General features: G+C 52.0%; 2 protein-coding genes across 5 annotated transcripts; one reads left to right on the plus strand and one right to left on the minus strand.

Moving 5' to 3' along the window:
* Positions 1-1,983: 1,983 nt before the first annotated feature.
* On the minus strand, positions 1,984-7,565 carry OSCAR (osteoclast associated Ig-like receptor). Its single transcript, XM_044758913.2, has 6 exons — positions 7,387-7,565; positions 6,820-6,852; positions 6,220-6,315; positions 4,528-4,827; positions 3,394-3,675; positions 1,984-2,944 (listed from the first exon to the last, which is right to left on the minus strand). The coding sequence occupies exons 1-6, from the start codon at positions 7,421-7,423 to the stop codon at positions 2,814-2,816; spliced, it is 879 nt and encodes a 292-aa protein (XP_044614848.1). The 5' UTR covers positions 7,424-7,565; the 3' UTR covers positions 1,984-2,813.
* Positions 4,588-11,321, plus strand: NDUFA3 (NADH:ubiquinone oxidoreductase subunit A3). Of its 4 annotated transcripts, none has more exons than XM_044758914.2 (6): positions 4,588-4,728; positions 7,676-7,767; positions 8,145-8,394; positions 8,597-8,671; positions 10,388-10,465; positions 11,166-11,321. In XM_044758914.2, exons 1-6 carry the CDS (start codon positions 4,683-4,685, stop codon positions 11,255-11,257), a joined length of 633 nt encoding a protein of 210 aa, XP_044614849.1. In that variant the 5' UTR covers positions 4,588-4,682; the 3' UTR covers positions 11,258-11,321. The 4 variants fall into 4 exon arrangements, with proteins under 4 accessions (XP_044614849.1, XP_070355383.1, XP_014711982.2 ...); XM_070499282.1 differs by having other exon boundaries at positions 8,145-8,375; XM_070499283.1 differs by having other exon boundaries at positions 4,591-4,728; positions 7,640-7,767; positions 8,145-8,375.
* Positions 11,322-11,329: the final 8 nt, after the last annotated feature.

Raw genomic sequence — 11,329 nt, forward strand, 5'->3', positions numbered from 1 at the left:
TCCCTTGTACGTGGTAGCCATTAAGTAAATGTGCGATAAGTGGATGAGTGAGAACTTGGGGAAGCAGGGACGGGGACCAAAGTGGAAGTCCCAAGGGTGAAGATGCCCGAGTTTGTGGGATGAGAGGAGATTCAATTGAAGTGAATAGTATTTGTTTTTCTATTACTGTTTTAACAAACTAAGCGGCTTAAAACAACATAATATTTTTATCTTTCGGTTCTGGAGGTCAGAAGTCCAAACTGGGGGGGGGGGGGCGGATGCTGCGTTCCTTCTGAACCTTCCTCCAGGGGAGAATCCAATTCCCTGCCTTTTCCAGCTTCTAGAGGGATGTGCATCTCTCAGCTTGTGACCCTGCATCACACTGACCTCTGCTTCCTTCCTCACATCACCTTCTTTGACTCTGACCTGCCTGCCTTCCTCTCATAAGGACCCTTGTGCTTACATTGAACACACATTGTGATTACATTGAACCCACCCAAATGACCCAGGATCCTCTCCCCATATCATGATTCTTAATCACATCTGCGAAGTTCCTTTTGCCACGTGTAACATCTCCACAGCTTCCAGGAATCGGGACACCACATGTTTGGGGGAACCATTATTCTGCCCACCACAGAAGGGAGAAAGTACAAAGCCTGCTTATGTCACCTTTGGCGTGGAGAGCTCATCCAGTGAGACTGTGCATGTTTCCTGAGACCTATATGCCAGGCCCTGGGGATTTCAAGATAAAATAACCTGGTCCCTTGGGAAGAACTTGTGGGCTATTCTGGGGGAGAGAGAGTCAGAATACAGTAGGGTCAGTACTCAATTGGGGTATGATAAGGCACTATGGAGGCACAGAGTGGTCAGGCGAGAGTTTGCAGAGGAAACAGCATCTAACCCGAGATCCGAAGGATGAGCAGAGCTAACCAGGCAAGAGGGAGTAGAAAAGAGAGATCAGTTGAAACAGATGTGTCACAGTCTCATTATGAACATCTTGCAAACTCTGAGCACTGATGGGTGACAAATACAAGGAACCACTGGCGCAGAAGAGTATAAATTGATTTGCTAATTGTTAACCGTAATAACATCCCCCTTTCTCTTCCTAATTTAAAAGTGAAAGTGAAGGAGGAGACTAGAGCCCGTAAAACCCAGAGGTCTTGACTCAGCAAACTGGAAGAGACTGTTGTTGTCATTGTTATGTTGAAGAGGCAGCCATAGGAAAAAAAAACCATCAGTCCAACCACAGACTCTGAAGTCCCAGGTTAAACACTGTATTCGTCCTGGAGGGCTGTTGGTGACAATTAGGAATAACATCTTTGGATGGCCTGGAAAAATGATGGCATAGAGACATGAATGATGGTAGAAGTGAAATTGGTATTATGACTATTATTCACTCTCGATGTAAACTTTGCTTGTTACACTGTGTCATCTCCTGGGACCGGAGTGGGGAGCAGGGGGCAGTTAAAGCTGCTGTTCTAAGATTTTGTAATCTCTCTCCACGTGTTGGGGACAAGTTATCTCGTTTGATTCTCTCTAGAACTGACGTGGTAAATATTTTTAGTTTCCGCTTTCACAGATGAAAACTCTGGCGGGTCTATAGATTTCTCAAGGCTACCCACCCAGTGGGTGTTGGAGCTGGGGCTGTCCAAAAAATGGGAGATATCCTCTTCTCCATAAGGTGGGGAAAAGGAGAGGGGAAGTTGGAAAATTTAATAAAAATAAAAGATGCGTGCTCCACCAAAATTAGGCATACATCAAGAAAGGAACACATGAGTGTTGAGTGGTAAGAAGTGCATAGGGATGGAAAATGTGTGTATGAGGATAAGATGTCAAGGTTAGCTACATAAAAAGAGAAGTTAAATTAACAAATTCAGGAGAAACTGTGCAAGTAGCTAGGCCTTTGGGAGGAAGAGAGGCAGGATAAGGAGAGCAAACTGCAAAGTGGAATTGGTTTGCAATGTCTTTACCACAACTGGGAGGGCAGCCAAGAGCACAGTGGGAAGCAGACCAAGTGGAGTTTATTCGAGTCCAGGTCACAACTCTATTGCACACATGCCACTTGCTGTTGCCTTGGCAACAGACCCATGCTTAAGGATAATGACTGATCAAAGAAAATAGCCCGAAAGGCATGCAAATGACACTGTAACTAGGGAAGAAGTTATGCGTGGTCTGATCTTGGTCCGATCTTGGTCCACCTTTGGGGAAGGTCTGAGGAGGAGTTTAGGAGAGGTTTGTTGAGAGACCAAGATGATGTCATGCAGGGAATGACGGTGAGTTGCTTAAAAGATGAGCTGGAGCATGCGCCGTGGAAAAAAGGACTAGAACTCCATTCCAGTTCTGCAAGTCTGGTAGAAATCGCTGTTATACAATAGCTAACATTTATTGAGCATTTGCTACATATGGGTCAGTCACTGTTTAAAACGCTTCACGTGTATTGTGCACTCAGTCCTACAACAATCCTAGAAAGTGGGTATTATCAGTGCGCCCATTTTACAGTCAAGGTAATTGAGGTTTGGAAGGGTCGCTTTCATAACATCCCACAGTGAGTGAGCAGCAGCACTGGGATTCGAACCCAGGTCTTCTGGATAGGAAGCCTTAACCACTGATAGCTCATTCCACTGATCCAGGGAGTCTTGGAGAAATGATCCAGAAGGAAGATAGAGGGCACGGTACAAAAGTTATTGGTACTCAGGAAGCTGGGCTCAGTTGGGAGAGCTGTGGGGCTCCTGGAAGGGCTAGTCCAACCCAAGGGCTCCCTGCTGCTTCTCTGCCCTCTCTGGGAAGTCTTCTCACGCTGCAGGCGTCTATATCCAGTTCTCTGGGCCTCAGGGTCAAACGTTACCAAGGGCAGGACTCTGGCTGCGCCAGTCAAAAACGACCAGTGTGCCCAGGGAGATGAGGACCAGGCCAGCCAGTCCCAGGCGGATGAGGTTGCCCCGGGTGTAGTCCAAGGAGCCGGAGCCTGAGGGGCCAGCAAGGAAGAGAGGCGTCAGCGCTCGAACCCGCGGCCTCGGCCCCACCCTCCTGGTTTCTGACACCTCTAGGGTGGACTTGGGGACACAAAGCTGAGGGGTATCGAAGAGGGAGGGACCGCGACTCTTGGGTCTGAGGGAGGAGGGGGTAGGAGGCCTGGCCTCCGAGGTCTGGGGGAAGAGGGACTGGGGGCCCGGACTCCCTGATCTGAGGGAGGAGGAGGGGCTGGGGGCCCGGACCCCTGGGTCTGAGGGAGGAGGGGCTGAGGGCCTGGACTCCGAGGTCTGGGGGAAGAGGGACTGGGGGCCCAGACTCCCAGGTCCAGGGGAGGAGGGGATGGGGGGCCCGGATCCCAGGTCTGAGGGAGGAGAGGCTGGGTGTCTGGGCTCCGAGGTCTGGGGGAGGAGGGGCTGGGGGCCGGGTCGCGGGGCCCCTCACCCTCCAAGCTGATGACCAGCGGCTCGCTGCGCCGCGACAGCACGTAGGGGGAGGAGGGCGTGTGGTAGTAGCAGCTGTAGGTGCCGGCGGCGCTGGCGCCGAGCAGCGGGAAGTCGGCCCAGAGCTGCGGCGAGTCGCGGTACTGCACCGGCGCCGCCTCGCCCTCGCGGTACAGCGCGAAGCTCATGCCCCGCCAGCGGCCGGCGCAGCGCAGGCTCACGTTGGCGCCGGGCGCCACCACCGGCCCGGGCAGCGCCACCAGCGACGGGGCTGGTAGCTCGTCTGCAAGGGGGGAAGGCGGGGACCGAGGGCTGGCGCCGCCCAGCGTCAGCTGGTCGACTTCCTCTCTCTCCCACCTTCCCCCTACTTTCCCTCTCTCTGTTCCCCGCCCCCTTCCCTGTTTTCCTGCGTCCGTCTCCCCCCTCTCCTACTCTCTCAGCCTTTACCTCCCTCTCTCCTTTCGTCTCGGCCAGTGTCTCCATGTCTCTCGCCTTCTCTGTGTGTCTGCCTCAGCTTCTCTGTCTCCCTGAGGGTCTCTGTGCCCCTGTGGCCTCCTGTGTCTTCGTCCCCAAGCGTGTCTTTCTCTGCATCTCTGTCTCTCCCTCCTTGTAAGTCCCTTTTCCCTCTGTGCCTGTGTCTCGCTAAAATTCTATGTTTTTATGTCCCCATCGGTGCATGTTTCACTCCCTTTGGGGCTCAGGTGGTGTGTCTCCTTCTGATTTTTCTCCTTGTGTTTCTATGTCTCTCCCAGGGTCTCTCCACCTCGGCACTAGTGAAATTTTGGATAAATCTGGATAATTCTTTGTTATATAGGGGAAGAGGAGCTGTCCTGTACGTTATAAGATGTTTTGCAGCATCTCTGGTCTCTACCTACGGGATGCCGGTAGCACACCCTCCTCCAGTCATAACAACCAAAAATTGTCTCCAGATATTGCCACAGATCAGCTGGGGGGCACAGTTGCCCCTGGTTGAGAATCACTCCGGTTTCTCTTGGGTTCTCTCTTTCTCTCTCCATGTAGCTCTTTTTTCTATGTGTCGTTGTACAAGCCTGTCTCTGTATGTCTCTCTCTCTCTCTCCTCCTTCCTCCCTCATACCGCTTCTGTGTCCCTTCTCTCCCACCCACAGCACCTCACCTGTCACCAGCAGTTCCAGGGCATCACTGAGTTGGGAACAGACACCCGGCCTCCAGCCTGGCTTCTTGTAGCAGCAGCGGTAACTGCCTCCCTGTTCCGTGGTCACCTCCTCCAGGAAGAACTCCGCCAGCTCCAGGAACACATCCCGTTGCAGGATGGACTCAATCTCTCCAGATTTGAAGAGTTCAAACCTCCAGGCAGGTAGGGGCGCCCTGCACCTCAAGGTCACGTTGACCCCAGGGGTCACAACTGCGGCCGGCTGAGCCCCCAGCCGCGGCTTGGGGTATAAGGCTGGGGGGACTGAATAAATGAGGCTGTCTGGGTCCTCGGGCTTCCTGAGAGCCCAAGGAGATGAAAGGGAAGTTGAGATAGGAGGAGAAGCACCTGGGGCAATGACTGCCCCTTTCTCAGCCTCAGTGGCCTGTTTGTAAAATAGGGGAGGTGCTGAACCCCAATTGAGGCTTGTCAAAATGAGCTGTCAGTCAAAGGACCAGAGCATCAACTCCTGAGCTTACAAACACAGGGGTTTGTCAAGGGGATGGGTTCATGAAATCTGCGATTTTAAATTGCTCTCCAGAATATCTGTAACATAGTCAACATATTTCAGTAGTTGCCAAAACTTGCTGTCTATTGGGGGGGAAAAAAAGTTGGATCCCTACCTCACACCATTCCCCCAAACAAATTCCAGATTAATTAAACACCTACATGTGTTTTTTTTTTTAAAACTATAAAAGTATTAGAAGAAAATATATTTGTTTTGTGGGTAAGGAAGCCTGTCTTAAAATATAAAATGAAAAATTCAGAAGAGACAAGGTTAATTCACCACTTCAACATTTTAAAGTTGTGTATTAGAAAAAACAAATAAATGAAGCTAGAAGACAACTGACAGCACTGGCAGGACTAACTTAGTCATAAGCCACATAGATTAAGAGTATAGAAAGAAATCCAGAGCCAACCCAATTGAAAGTTCGGCAAAACATATGAGAAGACAGTTCACAGAAGAGGAAGTCCAATTGAACAGAACACATTTGGGCGGGGGGTATGCGCCGCAGGGTGAAAGTTGCTCAAAATTAAAACAGGTTGTCAAAAATTAAAACAATAGTTAACATTCCGTTTGGGTGAATGTGTAGTGAAACAGGCAGCCAGGTGCACTTGAGTGCACCTTTTGAGAATGCAATTTGTCAGTTTCTATCAAGATACACAAAGGACGTGACCAATGACCACATAATTCCAACTGCTCTACCCTAGACAAATGCATATGCATGGGCACAAAAAGCTCATACAGAAGCATTGATCGTGAGGGGCAAGACTGGGAGCAACCCAAACATACGGCAAGAAGGCCAAATAAACTAGAATCCAGCCAAATGCTAGACAGCATTTAAAAAGAGAAAATAAAGGTACAGCTGGCAATAATAACGTGGAACTATCTCCAAGAGAGATTGTAAAGTGAAAAATGTTAGATGCGGAACTGTATGAGTCACGAAATATCAATTTTGCCTTGGCAAGAAAACAAAGAAGTATATAAATACATGCATCTGTTTGAATGCATGGAAACTTTCTGTAAGGATCCAGAGATTATTTAAGGAAGATGAGGAAGGGGAAGAGAGAGGCTGTTATATGTCCCTTGAGAATGATTGAATTTTTAAAACCATGAATATATATTAGCTTTATCATTTAAAAATAAATTGATACCTAAGGTAGTAACGGTTCTCCAGCTGGTTCTTATCTGAGGTTGTAGTGTAGCAGGGGGAGACTGAGAGAAAGAAGAGGTCTTATCTGTCCAAAAGCCTGGAAAGAAACACAGGGCTATCTCAGGGTAAAGGACCCTACTTCTGCGGAAATGGGGTTACAAAAGCGGGAATAATTCGCTTTACCAGAGACCCTATTTACTGAGCCCCGCACTATGCCAAGCCCTGAGCCAAGGGTTTTTACACAGGTGATTTTATTAAATCTTCACAACAACCCATTTCACAAAGAAACTGAGTCTTAGCAAGCAGTGGTTTGTTCAAGGTCGTAAATGAGTAAGATGGTGAAACTGGGGTTCCAGCTTAGGTCTTTTTAGCTCCAAAGTTCATGGCCTTCACTACTCACCCATAGTGGTCACTAAGGGGAATGAGGGAGGAAGGAAGGAAAGAAATAATGGAGGGAGGGAGGGAAGGAGACTAGGCAAGAAGGCGTGGGAGGAAGGGAAATAAGGAACCCTGGGGTGAGGTTGGGCACCAAAATGAAATCTGAGCAGTTGGGAATGGGGTGTCAGCAACATGCAGAGGAGTGGATGGGTCTGTTACTCACCGGTCGGAGTGGTATACGTGTGACACAGACGCCCTGTAGAAGGTTGAGGGGGCTAGGTCTTTTCCAAGCCCTAGGCTTCTCCCAGCCCCACCTCATTGGGAACCCAGGAATCTGAGTCCCCAGGCCCTCTTTCCTCTGAGAAACAGGAATGTTACCCATATTTCTCCTGTCTCGGTAGCCATAAATCCAGACCTCCAGTCCCTACCTACTTAAGAAGCCAGAAGGCTGGAGCCAGCCCCCTCTTGCCTCGACACCCAAGAGTTCAGGCCCTTGGACCCCACCTTCTCCGGGAGACAATAATCTTGGCCCACAATTTCTCCTCCCTGGGATTCAGGAGTCTGAGCTCCCAGCTCCCTCCTTTCCCAGGGATCCAGGTGTCGTGGCTTCCATCCCCCTCCCACATCAGAATCTGGGACTCTATACTCCCTCGTCCCCAGATGCTCAGGTCTCCAGCCCCTTCTTCCTCTAGATCCCGAGAATCCTGCCCCCAACTCCGTCCTCTTCCAGGAACCCAGGTATTTGGGGACCCTCTGTCTTCTGACTTTAGAAGGGGGTGGGGTGGCTCACAGAGGCTCAGCAGCTGGAGGAGCAGCACCAGTGCCATGGTGGGCAGGTCTTGGCCGGAGTGGAAGCAGGAACCAGGGCTTGGCCTGCTCTCTCACCTCCCAGGAAATGAGGCAACTTCAGAGAGCCAGAACCAGGTCCTGTTTAGGGAAGGGCGGAGCGAGGTGGGGGCCCCTGGGTGACTGTATCACAGCCCCATGCTGTGGTGGAAGAAGTTGGGATTGGAGCAGTCATAACCTTGTGTTCATTAATTAAGCTTAAAAGAAAAAAACTAGCACCTATTATATGCCAGACCCTGCGGCCCGATTCTGGGGAGAGAGAGGAGTCAGACCACATTCGGGCACTCAAGCGGCTCAGTCTGATGGAAAGACGGATCCAGACCAGGTCAGTTAAAAAGAAAAGAAAAGAAGTGATGTGCACTATAATGGAGGTCCCATAGGACACTGTGAGAGTCCACAGAAGATCCCTAACCCGCCTGGGATGAGAGGCAGGACTTCCAGGACGAACTGATATTGAGCTGAGACCTCAAGAGATAGGTCAGTCCATTCGTCCTCTCCCAGCCTCTGTTTCTCCACCTGTAATGGGCTTTGATAAGTAAACTATAAAATGAGGACTACTGCACTCTGCCTGAGCTGGGTCGCAGCAGGAGGACTGGAAGTCACTCCTGGGGAGCGACTTTTAGGTTGAGAGTGAAGAGAGCGCAGTGGCAGGTATGCCAAGACATGCTTTCACTTAAAGCTGGGGCGCCGCCTCCGTTCCAGCGGCTGCCCCGGACTTCTGTTCTGCGACGGGCACACGCGTGGCTCACTCAGCGAAGCCTCGCGCGCAGGGACCACAACTCCCAGAATGCTCCACGCTCTCGCCACCGCCTTGGACCGGTGTTTTGCGCCAGTGCGCACGCGCAGACTCAGTCAGCGGCGCCTCCCGTGCCCGGACTACGATTCCCAGAGGGCTCTGCGACCTCGCTGCCTCCGAGACCAAGATGGCTGCGAGTAAGTGCGGGCGCCGCAGGTGCGCGGGGCGCGGGTAGTTCCGGGAGCCCAGGCGGCCAGGTGTAGGGCGCGGCGGAGCCCTCGTGGAGGCAGTGGGGTCCAGGCCAGAGGGGGTCGCGGAGGTCACCAGAGGGATCTTCCAGGGCGGGGGTGGCGCGAGGGGGTTAGAGGTCACTGGGGGCATCCCCTGCAGGGGTGACACTCCACGCCCACCCATCTAGGACTCGCCGCCTTCCTCAAGAATGCCTGGGCCAAGGAGCCGGTGCTAGTCGCCTCCTTCACCATCGCGGGCCTCGGTGCGTGAGCGGCAACGTGCATCACCCCCAACCGGCGTCCCGGCCTCCCCTCCCCTCCCCGCCTAGGTCCCCTCGCCTTACACCCCGCCTCCATCACCCCGCCAGTGTCCATCCTGTCCCCCGAGACCCCATCACCGCCCTCAGCGTTCTGTATCGCCATCAGCGTGCCACACGCCACGACGCCCCCTGGCTTACCCCCTTCCCTAATACGATGGCCCCTTCACCACCCCCACCCCGACACACCGACCGAAGAGGCCCCTAATCCCTCCAAAGGAGAGGTTCTCAACCTTGGCTGTGCATTCAGAACACCTGAGCGCCAAAAAGAAAAGAGAAAAATAATGTAGGAAGCCTCCCCCCTTTCACCATCACCCCCCAACAGTTTCTTTTCTTTTCTTTTTTTTTTTTTTTTGAGGAAGATTAGCCCTGACCTAACATCTGCTACCAATCCTCCTCTTTTTGCTGAGGAAGACTGGCCCTGAGCTAACATCGGTGCCCATCTTCTTCTGCTTTATATGTGGGATGCCTACCACAGCATGGCTTGACAAGCGGTGCCGTGTCTGCACCCGGGATCTGAACCAGTGAACCCCGGGCTGCCAAAGCGGAACGTGCAAACTTAAATGTGCACACTTAACCGCTGTGCCACCGGCAGGCCCCCGTGCAACAGATTCTGAATGGAGCTAGGCGGGGTTGGGGAATCGGCCTCATGTGAAAATCCCTGATTCTAAGGTGCTGCCCTGATTGAGAAGCTCTGCTCTGGGACAGGGCTACTGGAGCATGGGGCTCACTTGTGGGTGGGAAGTGTCTTGTTAAAAATGCAGGCTCTGATCTAACAGGTCTGGGGTGGGGCCTGGGATTCTGCATTTCTAACGAGTTCCCAGGTCTTGTTGATACTGTTGGTGGGCACACCACACACTGGGTTAAGGTTCCAGAACACAGTTGTCCCATTGGGCAGCCACGGGCCACACGTGGCCGCTGGAAATAGGGCTAGTATGAATTGAGATGGTATTTTATGCTCATGTGAAGTACAGCCGATTTCAGAGACTATGACAAAAAGCATATAAAATATCTCAATTTTTTCCGTGTTGATTCTATGTTGAAATGATGTTTTGAGTATACCAGCTTAAATATATTTTAAAAACTAATTCTGTATGTTTTAACTTTACTTTTAACGTGGCTCTTAAAAATGTAAAATTACATTTCTGTCAGGCAGCACTGACCTGGAACATTCCTTTATATGCCCTACCCCACCCCTCACGCCCAGGACTCCTGGCTCCCACCCTTGAGGGACTGTAATTTCTCAGCGACCTTCCTTGTACAGCCCCTCCCTCCCTCAGGTTCTAATAGTTCATGATTCCTCTGGAACATTCCCAAGCCCCCCCCCCACCCGCCATGCTCCATGACCACGTCTACACTCAAATGCACTCATTCCATAAGCACGCCCACCCCTTCCCTCCTCTGTGCCCTCTAGGTTCCACTATCCCTGAGAGCTTGACTCCCACCCCCTCCTCCAAAAGAAAAGAGTTATAAACCCTTCTGATGTATGGGGATCTCAGGGTGCCCACAGAGGAAAGGGGCCTCCTGGAGGTGCTGGACCTCTCTGCTCCCCTTCCTCCATGCATTTGACTCCCACTTTGCCAAGGTTCAGCCACTCCCCACTCTCCCCCTTCTCCCCTCCAAAACGGCCTTCCCCTGGGCCTCACCCCTGTCTCTCCACAGCTATAATTCTGCCCATCCTCAGCCCCTACACCAAGTACTCCATCATGATCAACAAGGCGACACCCTACACCTACCCAGGTGAGTGGGAGCCAGGGGGGAGGGGGGGGGTGCTGGGGGAGGAAGAATGATGGGCAGGTCTCCTCAACAGGTCTCTGAGCTTTTGCAGTGCAGTCTGGACTTTTCTGCCCTTTCTCCTTTTTTTTCTTTTTATTGGCTGAGGAAGATTCGCCCTGAGGTACCATCTGTGCCAGTCTTCCTCCACTTTGTATGTGGGTCACCGCCACAGCAAGGCTGATGAGTGGTGTAGGTGGGCACCCGGGATCCAAACCTGTGAGCCCCAGGCCACCAAAGCAGAGCACACCGAACTTAACCACTATGCCACTGGGCCGCCCCTCTTTTTTTGGGGGGGATACCATTCACGTGGCATAAAATTCACTTCCTGTCCATTTTTGCACTTCTGAGTTTCTGTTCCAGATTTCTGTTCCTCTCTGGGTTCCCATCTCTACTGATTTCTGCATCTCCATCTCTCCAGGTCTCTGTCCTCTCTCTGTTGGATCTCTTTCTCTCCGAGTCTCCTTTCTGAATCAGTCTCTCTCTGGTCTCCTATGTCTCTGGGTCTCTATCTCCCTGCATGTCTGACTCCCTGACCCTCATTCTTCTCTCCCATCTCTCCCTTGGGGTCCCATTTCCCTCTTTGACTATAAACCGACAGGCCAGCCCTTCTCTGTGGGCCCCTGGAGATCTGCTGGTCTCAGTGGCCCACCCTCTTGCTCCACAGTGCCCCTCCGAGATGACGGGAACATGCCCGATGTGCCCAGCCACCCCCAGGACCCCCAGGGCCCAAGCCTGGAGTGGCTGAAGAAACTGTGAGCACCTCCGTTGACAGGGAGGAGATCCCCTCCCCTGTGGCCCCCAATAAAAATGTGAAAACTGACCCCAGAG

The sequence above is a fragment of the Equus asinus genome, chromosome 26 (genome assembly GCF_041296235.1).
Source record: "Equus asinus isolate D_3611 breed Donkey chromosome 26, EquAss-T2T_v2, whole genome shotgun sequence".
NCBI classification, from domain to species: Eukaryota; Metazoa; Chordata; class Mammalia; order Perissodactyla; family Equidae; genus Equus; species Equus asinus.